Raw genomic sequence first — 25136 nt, forward strand, 5'->3', positions numbered from 1 at the left:
AGACTGACAGGTTTTTGAATCAGAAAGCTGAAAGGGCAAGCTTTGGCCAAGTTCAGGAGGAGGAAAATTCAGGAGGGTACTTAGGAGTTATTTTGTTTTAGCCAAGCAAGATGATCCACTGATGTGGTGAAGCTAGATTCATTATTTTTCTATGATTAGGCAAAGTCAAGTTGTACTGATTGATTATAAGCGAATCCATTCATCACTGTTACTCTATGTTCACTTTTGGTCAGTGAAATAAAGCAGCTTAATGAATGACATCTGGCCTTGTCTCACCAGGTGTTTTTTCAGTTCGCCTTTGAAAAGGCAGGGGGGTGGGGTTGGGCATGTGTGAAAGACAAATATCTGGTTCAGGTCACAAGTGGATACTATTGTTACACCTCTGGGTTATGCTATTGCATAGTTAGATATTGGGCAGTCCAGGCACATTCCAGAAGCAAGACGTTCATACTTCATGCAGACGTGTCTAGCACCATTGTACCAGAGAGTGTGTCTAGGGCAAGACCCTAAATTTCTAACAATGCCTATGGCAGGTGCAGGGGATATGACAACAAGAGCAAAAGAACAACTAGCAATAACTGAAATTCCCTTTGTTGTCTCTTACATAGAGAATGAAAAAGGAAAAAAGAAAAATGGAATTTTCTTCACCAGGCTATAAGATATCTGCTTCAGGTGCAGAAAATCTTTATTTAACCATTTCCTTGTGCAAATGAGTTGATTTATCCTACCACCACTTTCCATTTATCCCATCTGACAGCTATGACAACATGAGAAACTTGAGTACAAAGCATCAAGTCAAAACATCTCACAAAAGAATGTTATCAGCAGTGAAACAGTCCTGCAGCACAGAGCTTTGAAACTCTGTCATGGAATGTTGGGACTGAGGGTCAAGCCAGCAGTTTCCCCCACGTGGTGAGTTCTTGATACCAACCATGCTGTTAGGGGAAGGTTAATAGAAGAAACTAAGTAATTCCTTAAGAAATGGAAGGGAGAAAAGTTGGAAGCACAGTGAGCACACGCTTGCCTCATAGCAGTGGGTTGCAGAGGTGTAGGCACATAAAAGCAATTTGCCTACCTCACTCTTGATCAAGCATTGTGTGTGACACAAGGAAATTAGAAATTAGCAGAAAACAAGTAACTTTCAAAATAAACTCACACATATGCCTGGCACTACAAAGATGGGTGCTGCCACAAATTCAAAGTTCTAATGTAGCTTTCGCCTCACTTAAAATTATCTAAAAGGTGCACGTCAATGTCCAGAAAACCATTCCTTTGGACGACAACACGTAGAATCATCTGGGCTTTAGCTCCTACAAGTTGATATTTTGGTTGTAATTTGGGTTTCTCATGATTTTAGAGGTTTAGCTGTTAAAAAGATTGTTTCCTGAATTCCTTTCTTTAAGAATGCTCTCATAAGCAAATCATGGAGCCTTTTTTGGATATAGATAGTTTGCTGTCAATGACATTTGGAGCTGAGACTAGTCTACAGATTGTAACATGCAACTGCCATCTTGAGCTAAAGAGTCTTGAGCAGAGAGAGACCAGTGGAGTGCGAAGGGCCAGACGAATACATTTAGCATAGCAGGGGTGATTGGGGTAAAAGTACTGAAGATTTTATTTTATTTTGACTTAAAATGTACTCATTTTAGCTGTTCAATACAAGGAACTATTTCGGAATGGTTTAAATTTATTTGCCGTCTTACCTGAGGGCTGATTTGAGCTGGAAAGAGGTTAATTGATTATATGAGTGATGTCAATAACTTCTCTCAGCTTGGCCCTTTCTCCCCACTGTGGTAATTGGGCTACTTTGCCAGTTAAGGCAGTATAAATTTTAGTTTACTAATGAAAGATCAGTGTTGATCAGTGGAATGTGAAAGCTCAGGAGTGTGGAGTTTAGCCCCAGCACTTCAGGTGCAACAGGCCTAAAATTGTATATGAGAGGTTAAATTGTATTTGATTTTGTTAAACTTAAAACTTAATTTAACAGGGTGGGGCGGGGGGAAAGACCGGGGTGGTGGAAGCGAACTGCTTAAGCCCATGATGTGCAGTAACTACACAACGTGCAGTGTCCAGAATGACGTGCCATGCAGATAGTATCTCCGATTGTTTGTGCTCAAGCTCAAGATTTCTGAGCTTGAGGAATGCACATTCCGGGAGGTGGTTACCCCGCAGGCAGAGTAAATTAGTGAGGACCTAGGGAAGTGGATGACCATCATCAGGGTAAGAAGGGGAGACTGGAGGCAGTGCAGGGATTGCAAGAGTGTTGAGTTGAGATACTGAATACCAATGACAACTCAGAAGAAGGCAGCAACACTGTGGAGCAAACTGTTGCCAAAAAGACTGGAACATGCAGAAGCACAGCAGTATTAGGGGATTCTCTCAGCAGCAGATTCTGTAAGCAGGGGAATTGACTGGTGCTTTTATTGCCACAACCAAGAGTCCCAAATGGCATATTGCCTTCCAGCTGGCAAGCTAAGGGATTTCACAGAGTGGGTGCAAAAGATTCTGGATAGAGATGGGAAACTGCCAGAAGTCATAGTTCATGCTGGAACCAATGGAATAGAATTGAGATCCTGCCAAGGGAGTTTCAGAAACCAGGAGACACGTGCTCAAGAGTAGTGATCTCAGGATGACACCCTGCACTAGTCAGTACAGGAATAGCAAGTTAAGGGAGGTATATGTGTGGTTGAAGAGATGATATCAGAATTCCTAGGATATTGGGACCAGTTCTGACAGTCGAGGCCTGTACGATTTGGACAGGCTCCACCTAACACGGCCTGACTAATGTCCTTGCTTGAAAAGTAACTACTCCGATGGGGGAAGGGAAAAATAAGATGAAGAAGCAGAAAGCAAATATAAAGAGGTATAGGAGCGCAAAGACGACAAAGATATAAGAATGTAGATATACTAGAGGAGATTGTGGAACAATTGTTAGAGCTAACTGTCGAAAGGAATTGGCTTGGAAAAAAATGAGCAGAACTCAAAAGTGGATAGGTCACATGGCCCTGATGCCATGTATCCTACATTGTTGAAGGAAATCAAAGTGGAGATAGCAAAGAGTCTGACCACAATTTTTCAATCCTTTCGATGTGCAAATTGTGCTGGGGGACTAGAGTACAGCCAATGTAACACCTCTATACAAGTCGTGAGAGAAAGATAAAGTAGGTATCTATAAATCAGCTATTCTATCGTTATCTGCGGCTAAACTCTTAAGAATCCATAATTGAGATAAAATTAGCGAACATTTAGAGGTGCTTCAGAAAATCATGGACAGCCAGCACAAATTTGTTAAAAACAAGAGCTATTTGACAAATTTTATACACAGTTTTCTGAAGTGTCTGATTGCATGTATGCATTTATCAGCATGGATAGAAAGTAGGCTGATGGACAGGGGACAGAGTTAGAGTTAACAGATGTTGCTTAGATGAGATGGATTGGAAGTGGTGTATCTTACAAAATTGCCTACATGTTATTAATAGAGGAAAGTAAGAGAAAAAGCAAATGCATCACAACATGACCGATGGTATTTTAATCATATTTTATCGTGGGCTTTGGAAGACATTACAATATAACATATCACTGCTTAATATAGAGAAAGGAAAATCAACATGCATATGGATACATCATAATAGGAAACATTTTACTGCATTAACCAATAACATAAGCTGTCAAGTTATAAGAACTGGATTTTTTAATTAAATAAAATATGACCTCATCAACACGTTATTGGGCAGAATAATATTAAACTTGGTTAATTGAAGAAAGTATTAGAAGCCTACCAAAGCCTGTAGAACCTTAACCCAGCATCTAGTTGCCACTTTCAAGAGAGGAGGGGGGTACCAAAGGAGAAAAAAAAAAATCAGGAAAAATTTTTTTTTAAAAAAAGCTTTAAAATGATTCAGAAACTCAATTGAAAATCAAAACCTATAGAGTGGGGAGCTCCAAGATCAAAAAGGTGGTGAGCAAACTCAACACTAAATGATGAAACAATGGCAAGTTTGGGTTTTAAATGACGACAGGTTATAGGAAGAAGTAAAGACAGCTGGTGAAGAGTTCTACAGTTATGAAGTCCTGGGAAAGAATGAGCTCCTTCAAGACCTGATGTTTCATAATATATTAAAAACTTGTTTACCAAATTGATCAGTTAAGTGACGGGAAACCAGATCAAGGAAGGTTCATTCATTGTTTAATTTCAATCAATCAATCATTCATTCACCTGATGTCAACATTAAATAGGAACATGAGTAGGCCACTCAGCCCCTCGGCCTGCTCCGCCATTTGATAAGATCATGACTGATCTGTGATCTGACTCCATATACCTGCCGTTGGCCCATATCCCTTAATACCTTTGGTTACCAAAAAGCTATCTATCTCAGATTTAAATTTAGCAATTGAGCTAGTATCAATTGCCTTTTGCGGAAGAGAGTTCCAAACTTCTGCCACCCTTTGTGCGTAGAAATGTTTTCTAATCTCGCTCCTGAAAGGTCTGGCTCCAATTTTTAGACTGTGCCCCCTACTCCTAGAATCCCCAACCAGCGGAAATAGTTTCTCTCTATCCACCCTATCTGTTCCCCTTAATATCTTATAAACTTCGATCAGATCACCCCTTAACCTTCTAAACGTGAGAATACAACCCCAATTTTTGTAATCTCTCCTCATAACTTAACCCTTGAAGTCCGGGTATCATTCCAGTAAACCCACGCTGCACTCCCTCCAAGGTCAATATGTCCTTCCGAAGGTGCGGTGCCCAGAACTGCTCACAGTACTCCAGGTGCGGTCTAACCAGGGTTTTGTATAGCTGCAGCATAACTTCTGCCCCCTTGTACTCTCGTCCTCCAGATATAAAGGCCAGCATTCCATTAGCCTTATTGATTATTTTCTGCACCTGTTCATGACACTTCAATGATCCATGTACCTGAACCCCTAAGTCCCTTTGGACATCCACTGTTTTTAACTTTTTACCATTCAGAAAGTACTCTGAGCAATCCTTTATGATCCAAAGTGGATGACCTCACATTTGTCTACATTGAATTCCATTTGCCACAGTTTTGCCCATTCACCAAATCTATCAATATCCCTTTGTAATTTTATGTTTTCATCTAAATTGCTTACAATGCCACCAATCTTTGTGTCATCGGCAAACTGAGATATGAGACTTTCTATGCCTTCATCTAAGTCGTTAATAAATATTGTGAATAATTGAGGCCCCAAGACAGATCCCTGCAGGACTCCACTAGTCACATCCTGCCAATGTGAGTACCTATCCATTATCCCTACTCTGTCGCCTTTCGCTCAGCCAACTTCCTAACCAAGTCTGTACTTTTCCCTCGATCCCATGGGCTTCTATCTTAGCTAACTGTCTCTTATGTGGGACCTTATCAAATGCCTTCTGGAAGTCCATATAAATAACATCCATTGACATTCCCCTGTCCACTACTTTAGTCACCTCTTCAAAAAATTCCATCAGGTTTGTCAGGCACGACCAACCTTTCACAAATCCATGCTGGCTCTCCCTGATTAACTGAAAATTCTCGAGGTGTTCAGTCACCCTATCCTTGATTATAGACTCCAGCAATTTCCCCACAACAGATGTTAGGCTAACTGGTCTATAAGTCCCCGGTTTCCCTCTCTCTCCTTTCTTAAAAAGCGGAGTGACATGTGCAATTTTCCAATCTAGAGGGACAGTTCCTGAATCTAGAGAACATTGAAAGATTATAGTTAGGGCATCTGCAATGTGCTCACCTACTTCCTTTAAAGCCCTGGGATGGAAACCATCTGGTCCTGGAGATTTGTCACTCTTTAGTGCTATTATTTTCTTCATTACTGTTGCTTTACTTATGTTAATTTTATCGAGTCCCTGTCCCCAGTTCAATATTAGTTTTCTTGGGATTTCCGGCATGCTAGCCTCTTCTACTGTAAATACTGACGCAAAGTAATTGTTCAACATGTCCGCCATTTCCCCGTTGTCAATGACAATATCCCCACTTTCAGTTTAAGGGGCCAACACTGCTCCTGACCACCCTCTTTTTCCTAATATAACTATAAAAGTTCTTCGTATTGGTTTTGATATCCCTTGCAAGTTTCTTTTCATACTCTCTTTTTGTAGCCCTTACTATCTGTTTTGTGACCCTTTGTTGATCTTTGTATCTTTCCCATTCGCCAGGATCTGTGCCATTTTTTGCCTTTTGTATGCCCTTTCCTTATGTCTTATACTGTCCCTTACCTCTTTAGTTGTCCATGGCTGATTTTTTTGGCAAGTAGAGTTCTTGCCCCTCAGGGGTATAAACCGATTCTGTATCACGTTAAATGTTTCTTTAAACATTTCCCACTGATCATCAGTCGTTTTACCCATTAACAGATTTGCCCAGTTTACTGTGAACAGTCTCTGTCTCATCCCATTGAAGTTGGCCTTACCCAAGTCTAGAATCTTAGCAGCTGATTCACTTTTTTCCCTTTCAAACACGACATTGAACTCGATCATGTTATGATCGCTATTGGATTGATGTTCGCGCACAGTTAAGCCATTAACTAAATCTGGTTCATTACTCATTACTAAATCTAGTATGGCTAGCCCCCTTGTTGCCTCTAGGACATACTGCTGTAGAAAACTATTCTAGACACACAAGAAATTCACTACCTTTCTGACAGTTGCTAGTCTGCTTTTCCCAATCCAGGTGTAGGTTAAAGTCCCCCGTTAAGACCACTATGCCTTTCTTACACGTTTGTCTAATCTCTGCATTTATACAATCTAGCACTTCAGAGCTGCTGCCAGGGGTCCAAAATACAACTCCCACTATAGTCTTAAATCCTTTCCTATTTCTCAATTCAACCCATAAGGTCTCTGTTGGCTGCTTACCTCTCGTTATATCAACCTTTATCATTGAAGTGATTTCATCTCTAATCACTAAGGCTACTCCTCCCCCTCTTCCATTTTCCCTATTTCTCCTGTAGACCTTATAACCCGGTATATTTAGTTCCCAATCCTGACCATCCTGCAGCCATGTCTCAGTAATAGCTATCATGTCCAATTTGAAGATCACTTGGACAGCTGGGAAAGAAATTTGATTGATGCATTAAACTAGATACCATTTCTTTCTAATGGCTTTTGTCATGTTACTTTTATAGAGTCATAGAGTCATAGAGCACGGATAGAGGCCCTTCGGCCCATCGTGTCCGCGCCGGCCATCAGCCCTGTCTACTCTTATCCCATATTCCAGCATTTGGTCCGTAGCCTTGTATGCTATGGCATTTCAAGTGCTCATCCAAATGCTTCTTGAATGTTGTGAGGGTTCCTGCCTCCACAACCCTTTCAGGCAGTGAGTTCCAGACTCCAACCACCCTCTGGGTGAAAAAGTTCTTTCTCAAATCCCCTCTAAACCTCCCGCCTTTTACCTTGAATCTATGTCCCCTTGTTATAGAACCCTCAACGAAGGGAAAAAGCTCCTTCGTATCCATCCTATCTGTGCCCCTCATAATTTTGTACACCTCAATCATGTCCCCCCTCAGCCTCCTCTGCTCCAAGGAAAACAAACCCAATCTTCCCAGTCTCTTCATAGCTGAAGCGCTCCAGCCCTGGTAACATTCTGGTGAATCTCCTCTGCACCCTCTCCAAAGCGATCACATCCTTCCTGTAGTGTGGCGACCAGAACTGCACACAGTACTCCAGCTGTGGCCTAACCAGTGTTTTATACAGCTCCATCGTAACCTCCTTGCTCTTATATTCTATGCCTCGGCTAATAAAGGCAAGTATCCCATATGCCTTCTTTACCACCTTATCTACCTGTTCCGCCGCCTTCAGGGATCTGTGAACTTGCACACCAAGATCCCTCTGACCCTCTGTCTTGCCTAGGGTCCTCCCATTCATTGTGTATTCCCTTGCCTTGTTAGTCCCTCCAAAGTGCATCACCTCGCACTTTTCCGGGTTAAATTCCATTTGCCACTGTTCCGCCCATCTGACCAACCCATCTATATCGTCCTGCAGACTGAGGCTATCCTCCTCGCTATTTACCACCCTACCAATTTTTGTATCATCAACGAACTTACTGATCATACCTTTTACATTCATATCCAAGTCATTAATGTAGACCACAAACAGCAAGGGACCCAGCACCGATCCCTGTGGTACCCCACTGGCCACAGGCTTCCAGTCACAAAAACAACCTTCGACCATCACCCTCTGCCTTCTGCCACTAAGCCAGTTTTGTATCCAAAGTGCCAAGGCACCCTGGATTCCATGGGCTCGTACCTTCTTGACCAGTCTCCTGTGGGGGACTTTATCGAAGGCCTTACTGAAATCCATGTATACCACATCCACTGCGTTACCCTCATCCACACGCCTCGTCACCCCCTCAAAAAATTCAATCAAATTAGTCAGACATGATTTTCCCTTGACAAAGCCATGTTGACTATCCCTGATTAATCCTTGCTTCTCCAAGTGGAGACTAATTTTGTCCTTCAGAATTTTTTCCAATAATTTTCCTACCACTGATGTTAGGCTCACTGGCCTGTAGTTCCCCGGTTTTTCCCTACTCCCCTTCTTGAATAATGGTATTACATTAGCGGTTCTCCAGTCCTCTGGCACATCCCCTGTGGCCAGAGAGGTTCTGAATATATGTGTCAGAGCCCCCGCAATCTCCTCCTTTGCCTCACACAGTAGCCTGGGATACATTTCGTCTGGGCCTGGGGATTTATCCATTTTTAGGCCTGCTAAAACCGCCAATACCTCCTCCCGCTCGATGTTAATATGTTCGAGTATATCACAGTCCCCCTGCCGTATTTCTATGTCTACATCGTCCTTCTCCATAGTGAAAACAGATGCAAAAAATTCATTTAGAACCCCTCCTACATCTGCCGGCTCCACACACCGATTGCCATTTTTGTCCCTAATGGGCCCTATTTTTTCCCTAGTCATCCTCTTACCCTTAATATACTTATAAAACATCTTAGGATTTTCCTTTATTTTGCTCGCCAGTGTTATTTCATGGCCCCTCCTTGATCTCCTAATTTCTTTTTTTAAGTATCCCCCTGCACTTTTTGTACTCCTCTAGGGCTTCCTCCGTCTTTAGCCTTTTGTATCTGCCAAAAGCCCTCCTTTTTTTCCTAATCCATTCTCGTATATCCCCTGACATCCAAGGTTCCCTGGAGTTCTTGGAACCACCCTTGACCTTTACGGGAACATGTTGCCATTGTATGGTCTCAATCTCCCTTCTGAAAGACTCCCATTGCTCCGATGCGGATTTTCCTACAAGCAGCTGATCCCAGTCCATTTTGGCCAGATCCTGCCTTATCCTATTAAAATCGGCCTTCCCCCAATTTAGAACCTTTATTTCCGGCCCCTCCCTGTCCTTTTCCATGGCCACCTTAAATCTCACCAAATTATGGTCACTGTCACCAAAGTGCTCACCTACTAGCACTTCTTCCACTTGGCCGGCCACATTCCCTAGAATTAGGTCCAGTACCGCCCCCTCTCTTGTAGGACTTTCTACATGCTGGCTCAAAAAGCTCTCCTGGATGCACGTTAAGAATTTTGTACCCTCTGAGCCTTTTACACTCTGAGTATCCCAGTTAATATTGGGGAAGTTGAAATCCCCCACGATTATTACCCTATTATTTGCACAATTTTCTGAGATTTGCCTACATATCTGTTCCTCTATCTCCCCCTGACTGTTTGGGGGCCTATAGTACACTCCCATCAAAGTGCTTGCCCCCTTTTTGTTTTTAAGCTCCACCCATATGGCCTCATTAGAGGAACCTGCTAATATATCATCCCTCCTTATGGCAGTAATTGATTCTTTAATTAATATTGCGACCCCCCCTCCTCTTATACCTCCCCCTCTGTGGAACTAGATGTGGGAAAAGGAAAAAAAAGGTGACGTCTCTTACTATATTTGTCCTTAATACACAAAGCAGAATGTGATTTCAGTAATCCTTGACTAAAGAAGCTCTTCGAGCCTCTTTTTTTTTTTAGAAACACTGATTGAACTTGCACCACGTAAAGATGCTTCCTGATGGAAGGCCCAAGGTGTTCTTGTTGTGACAAGTTATAGAAAGAAACTCTCAGTTGGCATATTTCAAAGCCAAGATTTTGACAGTTAAAATATTTCAGATGCAATATGCTTGAACTTCACACTATTGTGCCAGAGGAAAAGGGTGGAGCCACAGGAAAGGCAAGTGTTCATTCAATTGTGTTAACAGCATGAAAGCAAGAGGGTTACGAGAGAAAACAATCTTGCATTTTTTTTGATGGGGTAGGGAAAAAAAGAGGGCAGGAGAAAAAAGGATAGTGTCAGTCTCTGTCGAAAAAGATATCATATGATTGTGGCTCAAGATTACAAAGCACAGGCATTGCTACCGACTTTCCCTAGTTGGGTGGGTGGGTGGGTGGGAAAGAGAGAAAGAAAAAAAAAAGAAAGACTTGCACTTGTGTAATGCCTTTCAAGACCTCAGGACGTCCCAAAGCACTTTACAGCTAATGAAGTACTTTGAAGTGTAGTCACTGTTGTAATGTAGGAAACACCGCAGCCAATTTGCACACAGCAAGCTCCCACAAACAGAAACGAAATAAATGATCATCGGTTTTAGGTGTTGTTTGAGGGATAAATATTGGTCAGGACACCAGGAAGAACTCCCCTGCTCTTCTTCGAATAGTGCAGTGGGATCTTTTACGTCCACCTGAGAGGGCAAACAGGACCTCAGTTTAACGTCTCATCCAAAAGACAGCACCTCAGACAGTGCACAGCCCTTCCTCAGTACTGCACTGTAGGGTCAGCCTACATTTTGCGCTCAAGCCTCTAGACTAGGACTTGAATCCACAACCTTCTGACTCAGCGGTGAGATTGCGATCACGGTGCCAAAGCTGACATAAATATATTCTCACAACAAATTAACATGCATTGTACAAAAAAAACGACTGGTTGTAATGTAACTTAAAAGTAAAAGTACAACAGCTTCTGGAAAGGAGTTGTTTCCAGCTGAACCACTATTAATAGATATTCACATAAGGATTATACGCTGTCTACTTACGATTTCAGACGTAATCCATTCTTTAGCCTTCTGCCAGCATGGATGCAATCAGAAGAATTCTAGTGATAAAGGGAATGGAGACATTAAACCATAGTCCTATGGGACATCTTGAGGTTAGATACTTTTGCCACAATAGTCAGTGATGCAACAAATGTTGTCAAATTGCCACCAAGTAGTCCTCTCACGGAGAGAAAAGGACTATCAGTAATAAAGTCTACACGAACTATGCTGAAGGATAGATGGGTGGGAAATTTTTACTCTGATAGGCTGTTTGAGGGAGTGGGATATTAATAACCATTAGTTTTTGGGACTGGTCTTTTCCAATCGTGTACTTTCTTTTCCCATGTTCTCAAATCAAACGTTGGCATTCTGAGGTCAGACTTTCAGTAAATTATAACGTGGTAGTTTTTACAAATAAAGAATGGCATAGTACACATTACGCTTAATAGGAAATAGCATTGATCGATTATAAATGGTTTCGTTAGCTACATTAAATTAATGTCACACACACACAAAGTGAATAATAGCTATAAACAAAATGTACCAATCTGTCAAACATCAAAATGTTAATCTACTCATACACACTGGACAGAATATTTTGTCATCCAAATCACAACTGTTTATCAGAATTAAGTTAATCATAATAGCTGTTCAATGGCAAACTTGAAAGATAATGCTATAGATGTTTCATCAACAATTCTGGAGAAATAAAAGCTATTACTTAGGGAATGATATGCATAGAATCTTGCCTGATCGGTTTTTAATTCTGGAAAAGGGAATGCTACTTAATATACATGCTGCCTTTAAAACTTTAAATATGTCTGTGAATACCATGGAAATGCTAAATGACTGCTCTGTGAATGCTCCAGATGTCCAACCATTAAAAAAAATCATCATACTTTGGTCACACAGTTATGGGCTAACACATCAGATTTGCATTTTGGTTCAAGTATCATTCAGCCAGTTCTTTCAGCTGCCTGTACGGAAAAACCGTGACCATTCATATTGTACTGAGGCTCATATGAGCTTTGAAATTTGTTTGCAAAACCTGGGCACAATCAGGAGTCTATCTGTAACAAAGCAAGAAAAGCTCTGAATTGCTTTTGATATTTAATTTTTAAAAAACTTCAAAAAAAGTACATAAATGTGAGGTCCTGCTGAAAGTAATCAGCCAAGGTTCCCACTCCTGATCACTATCCAAATGACCCCTCATAAAAAAAAAAAGTCAATGTGTGGATTTTGGGTGAGTATACTGGTTATGATGCCCTCCAGATTTGAATAGCCTGCTGACACTCACTATTAGGTTCATGCATGAAGAATGGTCCACTTGGTCAAGGTGCCAGAGGGCAACCAGCAGCTTAAAACTATACCTCAGCAAGACTTTCAGGAGGAGGCAAAACGAAATTCATGTTTACAAGATGATTCCCCTAAAAGCAACATATTTAACACAACATCTTGCAATTATATAGTGCCTTTAACATAGTAAACGTTCCAAGGCACTTCACTGAGGCATAATCAAAAAATGGATGTCAAAGGAGATATCAGGCATGGTGACAAAAAGCTTGGTCAGAGAGGTGGGTTTTAAGGAGGTGAGAGAGGGGTGGAGAAACGGAAGGAATTAGAGGCATAATTCCAGAGCGGGGGGCCTCAGCAGCTGAAGGCATAGCCACCAATGGCATAGCAAGAGGGGGTGATGTTTATGCTCACAGGGTCAGAGAACGAACGAACAAACAAAAGGGTTGGAGGAGGTTACAGAGATAGGGAGGGGTGAGGGCATGAAAGGATTTAAACATGAGGATGAACAGGACTGGGTTATATGCCAAGTATGATGCCACCTCAATTTCAATGCAATAAAGAGTCCAGAAATCTGGACTTAGTTTTGAGTCTACAATGCAGCCTATGCTTCATACAAGAACAATATTGTTTCATTATTAAAGGTTAAAACAATTTACTGAGCAACCGTTACAAAGAAAGCTTATTCACTTGGGTTTTCTATTTTATAATTTTCTGATAGAATACTAATTTCTAAAAATTGGACAATACTTAATTGGTGAGTCTGAGATATTATCTGGGTAGATTTTAAATTGCATTGCACATTGTTACATTTTTACATTAGAATTAACAATTTTGAAACTACTGTACGTCTTGATAACGTAAAACTTAAATGCCGATGGACAAGTGCATTCATTTACTGAAAACTCCTTGTTAATCAATTTTAAAGAAAAAAGAGAATATTAGTAAAATGCAGAGATTAAGCCATTTGTGATTAATACTTTCATACTCATCACTTGATTATTTGTGCGTTTACCAGGTCTTACTCACAGATGAAATAAATATAGGAGGAAGGAAGAAGCAAGAGATTACAGACGGGGGGTTTATGGCAATTTGATCACTTGTGAATTAAGAGGCTTTCTTACAACTGATGAATGATGACAACAAACTTGCATTGATAAAGCACTTCCAATGTAAAAAAAACATTTCAAGGTGCTTCAAATCAAGACTCGATACAGAACATAAGTGGGGGAAATTAGAAAAAAAATGACCAAAAGGCATAGTGAAATAGGTAGGTTTTGAGAAGATGTTGTAAGGCAGGCAAATAGGAAATGAGGCAGTGCAGTTAGAGAGCATTCCCAAGGGTACAGCCAAGACAGGTGGAAGTTCAGTCAACTATGGCAGCCAGGGGAGGGGAAATGGAAAGGCACCCAGAGTTGAGAAGCAAGGGGCCTGGCATGGGGCAGAGGGTGAAAAGATCTCAGGTACAGTAGGATGGATCAAAGTCATAGAGGGGTGTGGAGAGGAGACAAGATTTTTAAATTGATGCATTGGAATAGGCGCCAATGCAGATTGGTAGGGATTGGAGAAATGAGAAAGCGGGACTTACGGGACAGGATATGGATGACGGAATTTTGCATGAGTTGGAATTCATGGGGGGTGGAACTTCTGGAGTCAGTGAGGATGGTATTAAGGAGAAATCAAATCTGGAAGTGACAAAAAAAAGTGTGGATTAGGGTTTCAGCTGTAGTGGTAGTGAGGTAGGGGGTAGAGATGGGTTATATTACAGAGGTGGAAGTAAACAGTCTTGGTGGTGGACAGAATATGGGGCTCGAACCACAGCTCTGAGTTGAGCAAGCCACAGTGGTTGAGGACTGACTGGTACAGCTGAAGTGAACAGTCATGGAGGAAGATGAGTCAGCAGCAAGGTTGCTGAGTTTTTGGCAGAGGCTGAATACAGTGGCTTTGATCTTCCCAATTCAATTGGAGGAAATTCTGGTTTAATGTTGGACAGGCAGTGAGACAGCATAGAGAGAATTGTCAAGTCAAGGGAAATGGTGATTTAGTAGAGCTGGGTGTTACCAGACATATGGAAACTCGCCTCATGCCTATGAATAATATTGCTGAGAAACAACATGCAACTGAGAACTTGTAGACTGGAGAAGCTGGGGTTGTTCTCCATCGAACAGAGAAGGTTAAGAGGAGATTTGAAGGAAGTGTTCAAAATCATGAAGGGTTTAGACAAAGTAAATAATGAAAAACTGTTCCCGTTGGCGGAAGGGTTGAGAACCAGAGGACGCAGATTTAAGGTGATTGGCAAAAGAACCAAGGCGACATGAGGAAAAACTTTTTTTTAGGCAGCGAGTAGTTATGATCCGGAACGCGCTGCCTGAAAGGGTGGTGGAAGCAGATTAAATTGTGGCTTTAAAAAGGAATTGGATTAATACATGAGGGAAAAAAATTTGCAGGGCAACGGGAAAAGAGCTGGAGAATTGGACTAACTGGACTTCTCTTACAAAGAGCCGTATGGGCTCGAAGGGCCGAATGGCCTTCTTCTGTGCTGTAACCATTCTATGATTCTATGAGGAAAAGGAGGCAGCCAAGGACTGAACCGTGGGGTATGTGTTGGGAGGAGATGCAATTGCTGGAGATGTGCCAGCAGCATTAGCAAAGATTGGAAAACAACCATGCAAGGGTATTCCCCCGGAGGTGGGGCACAGGAGGAGGATGCCATGATCGGTCATGTTGAAGGTTGCAGAAAAGGCCAAAGATGACTAGGAGGAATAATTTGCTACAGTCACAGTCACAGAGTATATCATTGGTAACTTAGGGTGGTCTCAGTGCTGTGGGTGAGGTGTAAGAGCAGGGTGATTTGAGGATTCAAGCTCACAAAACATTAAAATCAGCACCTCAAATGGAGAAGGCCATGAAAAATGTAATGGAATACTGAGTTTTATGGCAAGAAGTACAGAATGTAAACATCAAGATGTTATGGTGAATCTATATAAAACCTTAATAAGATTACAGTTGCAGTTGCAGTTTTGGGCTCCTATACAGAGGGAGGAGATACAATTCCATCTACCAGGCCACCTTTGCAAAATACACATTGAATTCAAATCAAATACTTTTATCGTGGCTTCCAGTTACTCTGGACTGAGACTCACTCTCATTAAACAAACAAGGGCTGAATTCTATATGCCACACGTGTGGAAAGAATTAAAAAAATTAACTTGATGCACCAGTCAGAAAGACTCTCAAATTTAAAAAAAAGATTTTGCAAACTCTGGTAATTTGTCACAATATTGTCACAAATCATTAGGATTTTTTTGCACCAATAATTCCCTATCTTAGGTGGGCCCCAGGAAGGAAGAGAAAATCTCAGCTATCACACCTGTTGATTATATACAGAAGACCTGTGAACAATCCTATTGGCTAGAAATAATTTTGAAGGATTGCCCCCACCCCCACCCCACCACCTCAGGGAAGTTGGCTGATGGAGATTTTCAGTTCCTATACTCTTCCCTAACTTTATACTTATTTTAGCAGAGCTATGAGATATCCTTGGCACTGCAATAGTAGAAACCTGCTGCCTAGTAAATCTTGGTCTCTTCCAAGTATGCTGAGCTTATACTTCTTTCACAAGATAGAAGCAAATATTTCCATTTGACCTCGCTGCAGTTATATAATTATTATTTTCTGGATTTGGGTCATGTTCATCAAAATAGCTCCAGAGTTCATTCCAGTCTTCCCCTAATACGAAGGTCTGCACTCATAACAACTCAACTTTACCGTCACAGCACAATCCAACTTTTGTACCGCTACATTGATTTCAGCTCTACACTTGCACACAGCTCTGCTTCGGTGATATAATTTACTGGGGTAGCCCATATCCATGCAACAATGGAGAAAAGTTAGTGGTTTGGACTAACCTGGGAGCTGATCCAGAGCCACCTGAGTCAGGAAAAGCTATTTACCAGAGAGAGTTGAGACTTGAAATATCAGGTTTTCATAAAGCTAAAAAATACACTGCCAAAACAAGATATTTCCAACCAGGCATGTTGGAAAAGAACCAATACAAAAGGAAGACTGTTTTGTACAGAAAGTAGTCCCCTAAGCTTTTGTTTTGTATTATTTAATGGATTTGAGAAACAAGGCTCAGTTAGAATAGATAATAGCTTGCCAAAGAATAAGATACTGCAGTTAATACAAACCTTGGATGTATCTCTTGAAGATGGAAGTAGGTGATTCCAGAAAGGTGCTGCTTTGGCATCAGTACTTCTGCAAGAAACTGGGATGGAATTAGTAAACTGAATCCTACATTTCTTTGCAACAGAAGGACTTTCATCCCCTGAGCACATCTCTTTCCCTGATGCATTTGTTGGTGATAGCAGCTTTCGTTTTACTGTACATCTGGCAGAGGTTGTACTTGATTGTCCACAGGAGGATGGTGTTTTCTCAGAGGACAGCAATCCAGCACCAATAATAGGTTGGATTTCTTTCTCAGAGGATGGTGTTGTTGGTGCCAATTTACTTCTGGGTGAACCTGTCTCAACATCTTCTATCAAGATACTGTCCTGGAAGCCTTTATGTTCAATAACATGCAAACCACTGTGAGAAAAGTGTTGTGCAGAACCATGCATGACTGGTTCTCCATCTTGGAAACTAATATCCCGTTGATCTGTATAGTCACCTGTCTTTTCTGCAGCCTTTTCAGAAAGATTGCCATTATCAGTTCCACAATAAGATGCATTTAGACTTTCAGTTAATGTAGCAGAATTTTTACAGTGCACATGGATTCTTTTCTGATTGAGTTCAAGGTCTGGATGATGTTCAGTTGGACTTCTTTTAATACCCTGTTTACAATTTCTCTGATCCAAACTATTTGAAGAGTTAGATAGGTGAGAAAATATTGACAGTTGGTACACTTTTTGAAATCTAACCTCACTCTCACTGTATCCTGCCAAAACTCCTCTTTCAGAGATGACATCATTAGAGTCCAAGCGATAGTCGTTCGTTGGTGTACCTTGGAAGCTGCCATCTGCATGGCCTGTAGCCTGTCGAGGTATGTCCTTAGACTGCTCTTTCTGAGAGGTCTCCAGATGCATGTGCCTCATGGACTGTTGTGTTTTACACCACAGAAATGCAGAAATCCAGGGGCAGAAAAAATTATCTGTGCTTTGCAAAGATGAGAAGGCTCCTTCATGAAGTTGAACCAAAAATGCTTTTCTGGGCAGTCCTGTGGCACAGCATCTAAAAAAAAAGAAAGAAAATTACATAATAGCTCAATCATGAGATATTTATTCATAATTAACCCAATACATGAAAATATTTATTGCATACATAAAAATGTAAAGCTCCAGTTTAAAAAAATGCATTATTTTGAAGGAAAAGATTTTTTTAAAAATTTGTGTAAGTCAAAAAATGATATCCTTCAAATCAGTGAGTTACCAAACTATCAGAAGTCCAGCCCTTAATTGTTCATTCTATAGTTTATCAACTACTTCATTTTTAAAAATTGACTTCCGTGTTCTCATCTCTACTTCTTTGTGTTCCTTCTTTTTAGCTCTTCTATTTTTTGATACGCACAAGACCCATCACCATGCTCAAGACTCTCAGAACCAAGCTTTTGATGAATATATAGAGTTTTCATTTGCCAGACATGAATGGACTCTCACATGTAGGGACACAACACAACAGCGAGCAGTGCTGGGTCCACTTTTGTTGCTAATATATACACAACAAAAACAATTTGCAATTATATAGCACCTTTAACATAGTAAAACATCCCAAGGCACTTCACAGGAGGTAATCAGACAAAAATTGACAATGAGCCAAATAATGCAGAGTTCTCAGAGGGTTGCAGGGCACATCCTACATACATATGCCCAGAGAGATCAGGCACAGGTTAGTAACAGATAAAACTTAAAAACCTGAAGCATAAGATTAACCATCTGGGACCACCCTACCAGTTGAGACACTGGCTTATAGGATGATCCGGAGCTGAGTGGGAAGAATTCTAATCCTGAATGAGAGGCCAACACCTCCAGGTCTCATTAAATGGGTCAGGTTGGTTAGCCAATTAACAGTGCCCTGAAGTATTGTGGACTGGCTTGGCTCAGACTATCTAATCAACCCTCCATCACAGAGCCAGTTCCAATCTTTGATGTTGCACCACACGCCATTACATATCAAAGGCAAACAGACCATTCTATTTATTTTTATATACAAGAGAAAACAAAACAGGCCAATAAAAATGAGCATTCATCGGATATTGCACAATATGTGTCTTTCTATACTATACAGTTCACTTCAATGACACATAGGACAGTGAACCATGCACAGATATCTATATTTAAGTGTTTTTACCAAGATTATATTTAATTAGGTCTCTTTCATTTTAAATACTGCTGTAGAAATAAATGGCCTTTTGTAATGCCAATAGACCACATCTTAGGGAGTAATTAATGCTGTCTATTTAGATTTTACTTGGGTCTTATTTTAAATATAGTGGAAGACGAGACCATGCAGACACTGCGACAACGGATGAACGGACACCGCGCAACAATCGCCAGACAGGAGGGTTCCCTCCCAGTCGGGGAACACTTTAGCAGTCAAGGACATTCAGCCACCGATCTTCGGGTAAGCGTCCTCCAAGGCGGCCTTCGAGACACACGACAATGCAAAATCGAACAGAAATTGATAGTCAAGTTCCGCACCCATGAGGACGGCCTCAACCGGGATCTTGGGTTCATGTCACGCTACCCCACCAGCGAAAAAAAGTTATCTGCTTTTAACGCAACGGGTCATTCTCTGTCTTTCTCTTCCTTTCGGATGTTTTTCTCCCTCTCTCTCTCTGTCTTTTGTTCTGGCAGTTTGTGTATTCAGGGTTCCTGTAGGTAACATCACTCTGTCTGAACACTTTGATTGCCTTGACAACAGGCAGTTGGAAAGATTATCTGTAATCACCAGGTATTGTTCTCTGACTATAAATGCGGTAACCTTCCATGGAATCCCACACTCTCTCACCTGACAAAGGAGAAAGCCTCCGAAAACTTGTGATTTTCAAATAAAACAGTTGGACTATAACCTGGTGTTGTAAGATTCCTTACATTTGTCAACCCCAGTCCATCACCGGCATCTCCACATCATAAATATAGTGGTGCAGAGTGTTTCATTGTACCTCTGGTTTGCAATTTTTAATTGTTTTTTCCCCAAGACTATACATTTTCCTAAATTTTAAGGACTAGAAATAGAACTGCTTATCTTCATAATTAACACTATATATCAAATCTCATGAATCAAGTTACCATTTGCATGTTTTCATTTCAGTTGTTAAAAGCTTTGGGATCCTGTTGGATTGCATTGTTTTCTTACAAATCTATGCTGAAAGGACAGTTTCTATACTACAGCAGCATTCCAGAATTTTAATATTTTAGTATTTGTTTTTCCAAATGTTATCAGTGCACCAATTAAAACTAAACTTTAGCAAAACTCCTAAAAGCCAATCTAACATTTCAGCCATTTTACCCAATCCTAAACATTGCATTCCACAAATAACATTTCAACGATCCCAGCAGCAAAGGAACTTTTATGTTCCAAAGAAACTTATGCTCCATAGACCAGTCATGTAGATCAATACATAACTTCCTACCAACAATGTTCCTCACCAGATGTTTATTCAGCTTTTTTTTTTTAAAAAAGGGAATTTATCTCCATAGAAGTAGCTGCTTTCTTTCTGCTATTCACCTCACGATGACTGAGAGATTCTTCTAATCTTTAGTTCCATTTTAGACTGATCATTTTGTACTTGCGTTATCTGATGCTTTTACCACAGCTTAAGTAAAATAATTTGTTTGTGTAGGAACAGGAATAGGTCATTCCACCCTTGGAGCTTGTTCCGCCATTCAATTTGATTGAATTGTTAATTGATCTCTGCAGAGAAGTCAAATCAGAGGTGGCTAAATGGTTCCAAAAAAAAGTCTAGCTAGGGAACAGGAAGCCTCTTCAGTGGTAAAGATCAAAATACAATTTTGAACAAAAAAAGTCTTGGCCAGTTAAGAACCATTATGGGGAAAGTGAACTGCGGAGGAAACCTGGTCACATAAACCACCAGTTTTAGGGACAGCAAGGAAGTTGACACAAGGAAGGTGGTGGCAGCAGCAGCACTGTGCATTTTTCAAGTGCCTTAAACGTAAGGAAAAAGCTTGGTCAAGGAGATGGGGTTTAAGTGGATTCTTAAGAGGAAAGGGAGTTGGCAAGGTGGAGAGGTTTAGGAAACGAATTACACAGCCTGGGGCATCAGTTGCTGAAAGCATGGCTGCCAATGGTGGGTGGGTGGGAGGCACAAGAGGCTGGAGTCAAGGGAACAAAGAGTTGGGGGGATTGTAGGGTTGGAGGAGATTACAGAGATAGGGAGGGGTGAGGTAATGGAGGGTTTTGAACACAAGGATGAGAATTTTAAAGTGGACAGACTGAAAATGATGGGTGAGTGGGGCAGGATATGGGCAGCAGAGTTTTGAATAAGCTGAAATCAAGGTCCCTTTGTCCCACAGCAGCTCTGGACATCCTCCAAGGCCAGAATGTTCCCGATGTGGTAAGGTGCACAGAACAGTACACAACACTCAAGGTCAGATCAGTGTTTTGTACAAGTTTTTCTGGCACTTGCACTCTTACCCCTTGGTTACCCCTCCTAATACCTTTTTCTTTGGCTCAGCATCCATTTTTGACCAATTCCGTTTCTGTGAAGTGCCTTAGGACATTTTTCCATAAAGAGGCACAATTTAAATGCAAGCTTTTTTTTAAAAAAAATTCGTTCATAGGATGTGGGCGTCGCTGGACAGGCCAGCATTTATTGCCCATCCCTAATTGCCCCCGAGAAGGTGGTGGTGAGCCGCCTTCTTGACCGCTGCAGTCTGTGTGGTGAAGGTTCTCCCACAGTGCTGTTAGGAAGGGAGTTCCAGGATTTTGACCCAGCGATGAAGGAACGGCGATATATTTCCAAGTCGGGATGGAAATGTGTAACTTGGAGGGGAACGTGCAAGCGGTGTTGTTCCCTTGTGTCTGCTGCTCTTGTCCTTCTAGCTGGTAGAGGTCGCGGGTTTGGGAGGTGCTGTCGAAGAAGCCTTGGCGAGTTGCTGCAGTGCATCCTGTGGATGGTACACACTGCAGCCACAGTGCACTGGTGGTGAAGGGAATGACTGTTTAGGGTGGTGGATGGGGTGCCAATCAAGCGGGCTGCTTTGTCCTGGATGGTGTTGAGCTGTTGTTGTTATATATTCGAAGAACCCATTTAGCTTTTTTACCACTGCTGCAACAATTGATAGAAAACATCCTTAAAACTAAAACCCCAGATCCCTCTCGTGGACAGTTCCCATTTATTTCGTACTTGCAGTTTGTATCCCTCCCTCCAATTTCATGACTTAGCATTTCTCTGCATTACCAACATATCCAAATTTTGAGTCAATCCTCCAACCTGACCATATCCCTCTGGTCCACTTGCTCCCCATTTATGACCGCTCCCAATGTGACACCTTGGATAGCTTTGTTACTCGTCTTTCCTCTAAATCAATATACACGGATGATGCCGATGACAACAACAACAGAACTGATCCACTGCAGTATGCTACTTGTCATTTCCTTTGCATTGCAAAATTTATTGAATGAAGGAGGCCACTTGGTCCATTTTAGTTCATCCATTCAGAAAGACCCTACTGTTGTTCCCTTCCCATCCCACCCCCCCTCAACCCCACTGTGGCATCCAATTGTTTAAATAATTCTAAGGTTTTGCCTCCACGACTCAAGTCCATTCCACACATGAAAAATTTCCAGACAACAGTTCAATCTTTGCCTATAAATATTTGAATTCACATTCCCTTGTCCTATTCTCACAATTTAGTTTGAAGTAATTTTCCAGATTTAACCATTTCTAAACTATTTACCATCTCAATAGTATTTCAAATTTCTACAAGGTCACTTATCAGTCAGAGAATTACATAGAATCTACATCACAAAAACAAGCCATTTGGCTCAACTGGAATATGCAGTGTTGATAACCCACACGAGTCCCCTCCCACTCCAATGATCTCTTCCCACCCTGCCCCCCCATCTCCCTCATGCATGTACAGAGCCTACTTGAACCAACGTTATCTGGTTCAACCACTCCATGTGGCAGCAAGTGCCACATTTCGATGTTGAAAAGTCCAGGCTTCTCCAGTCTTTCCTCATATCTCAACCCTCTGGCGCTGGAGATCTGTGTTATCCGAACTGCCTTCAGCCCTAGATTCTAATTCCTTTTCGACCCCTCTTCCACCCCCATGTGCTTCTCCATTTAGATTATATTCCCATCTGCCATTCTTAAATCCACATTTTGTTATGTTAAATCACATTTGCCAGCATTGCACCCACTTGCTTAATCTGTCCATGTCTTTTTGTAATGTTCCGTTCTTTCTTCACAATTCATTGTATCTCCTAGTTTGGCCTCATGAACTATTGAATCAAAGCCTGACTGAGGTGCAATTAAGCAAAACACAAGAGAGAACTTATGTGACTCCGCTGAAAGATGTAGAGTTGGAATGACATCTATAGTTGAGGATCTGGCAATAGAGTCTCCTGGCTTTATTAACCACTGAAGAAGCAATACTTGCAAAAACATCTCTTGCGACTAATGGAACAGCAAATGGGCATAACTTTGCTCGGTAAGCCTTTCGGTTGCTCTCCTTCCATACTTTTTATAGACAGTCTTAGACCACCAGACATGAAACAAGAAGTTGGTCAATAGCACATTTCAAGTGCAATAAACTATGATCCAACAGCCTTGCCATTCTTGAGTAATTTGATGTTGGTCTTGATTTTATCCAGGGTGGGAGGGATAATGTCATTATGAGACTAAGTAGGTGCAAATTATAAGGCTCTGAGGGTCAGGCAGGGGATAGCAATGGTGTGTATAACGGGAAGCCCATCCGCAACTACCAGTTTTCTGCCCACGGCCAAAGTGAAAATGACTCCCATAATCTCTCAAAAGCTTGACCACTTTAAAAGCAGGCTCTTAAGTTGTTGCTGTGTGAATCTTGTTACACTTCAGCAACCACTTTGTTCAGATAGATGGTCGTCTTTGAGGCCCTTAGTAACTGGCTGGACAATATTGAAGCAGCACAAGAGAACATTTCTTGACACTATTACAAGCATAATAGAGCCTTGGATGTCTGATGATTGCTATCATCCAAGAAAAAGCAACATTGGATAGAAATTAATGAATATAACTGTTTGAAGAACATCTTCAATGCCAAAAGCTAGTGAAGACTGTAATACTGATTTCAATAACAGTATTTTCACAACATAAAGACCAGGAAGATAAACACTTTTAAAAGCATGGCAGATATCCAACACATCATAGAAAGCTTGCCAATTCTATTCAGTCTGGGCTGGGGATCTCAACAGAAACAGTGCTAACAGAAGGTCTTGGAGTCCCTGGGTTGGGGAAAAAGCTAGGGCTCCTACTGTTCTTAAAAAAAAAAATTGAGATACCTAGGTATCCCGTAGTATAGGACCCAAAAGTCCAAAAAGATCAAGAGACAAGGTAAAATCAATCAATAGTGGCTAGATGATGGGAAGTTTGAGTTTTAATAGCCTGTAGATTGTAGGGGAAAAGGAAGACTAATGGAAATAAAGATGAGTTAGAGGAGAGATAGGGTGATGAGTCTTCATTTCAATGAGAATAAGAGGAGGGAGGAAGATCGCATAGGATAGTGTAATTGTAGAATGTTCTTCTGGTGATCCCTACTGTCAGCGTCAGATGAGGACAGGCTCAGGCTTTATGATGCATTCCATGGTCAAATAGTATGCCAACACAATCTAAGCTTTCATGTTGAATGGGCACGTCAATGATACGGGAGGGCTGCAAGAAACCATGGAACTGTTCCCAAGCACGTGTAAGGAAAGAAAAAGTGGACAAATTTTGGATGATAGGAAGAAGAGGATAAGAAATATATAATGTTCTTCTTAATATAAATAAAAAAATAAATTCAGAAGACCAAAAAAGACACTAAATTGGATATAAGTAACAGCTATCTTAAGTAATGTAGTACACATATAGGATAATACCACTAGAGCAGTAATAGAGGGATCAGTAACAACAACATAACCTTCAGGAGCAAAGCTGAACCTCTCTCATCTCAACCCCAAGATGCATTAGAACTTTGAAACAAACTCCTGCGTGTATCATTCTGTACAAGATTTAGAAATTTTACAATTTAAAGTTCTTCTGGGTTTCTTGACTCATGATGGTGGTGTGATCCTGGCACACAGTAATAAATCTGTCTTCTTGAGTCATAAATGTTCATCCAAGGAACATGCATGATGTTTGCTTCTATATTGTAAAACTAATGGTGAACTTCAGATAACATTAGGAAGTGCAACAACAAAGCTGAGGTGATTTAGAAAATATCTTCTGAAACCTGGATTATGTTATAGCTTGGCTACATCAGCTATTGCTCCATGTATAGCTTGCATAAGGGCCTTTATACAACTTTTTTTTAATCCTTTGTCATAATTTCCACTGATTTACTGTAAGGTACGAAACTCCTGAGAAGCAACATTATTTATGTTTATAATTATAAAAAAGTGTTGCATAAAAGAGTGCCTCAGTTTTCAAAATATGATTTGCAGAATTTTTTTTATTAAAAGGAACATTATTTTTTTAAGAGCATAATTTAAATTATGTCCTCTGCTACATCTTTCCCTAGTTGATGACATTCCATAAATAGAACTCCTATGGTGTAATGTGCTGACTCACACCACAGAGATATTTGCTAATTGCCAGCTTGGCGTCTAATACAATTCAGTTT

The 25136-nt window shown here is 41.0% G+C and overlaps 1 protein-coding gene across 6 annotated transcripts in view; it reads right to left on the minus strand.

Moving 5' to 3' along the window:
- Nucleotides 1–25136, minus strand: part of LOC137322504 (atos homolog protein B) — a 119959-nt gene that overhangs the window by 16393 nt on the left and 78430 nt on the right. For all 6 annotated transcript variants that reach the window (XM_067985431.1, XM_067985449.1, XM_067985441.1 and 3 more), the window contains exons 4-5: nucleotides 16506–17544; nucleotides 11023–11081 (exon numbers count right to left, since the gene is read on the minus strand). In XM_067985431.1, coding sequence (XP_067841532.1) covers nucleotides 11023–11081; nucleotides 16506–17408 — 962 coding nt within the window. In that variant the 5' untranslated portion in view covers nucleotides 17409–17544. The remainder of the gene's footprint in view (nucleotides 1–11022; nucleotides 11082–16505; nucleotides 17545–25136) is intronic.

Source organism: Heptranchias perlo, chromosome 1, assembly GCF_035084215.1.
Source record: "Heptranchias perlo isolate sHepPer1 chromosome 1, sHepPer1.hap1, whole genome shotgun sequence".
NCBI classification, from domain to species: Eukaryota; Metazoa; Chordata; class Chondrichthyes; order Hexanchiformes; family Hexanchidae; genus Heptranchias; species Heptranchias perlo.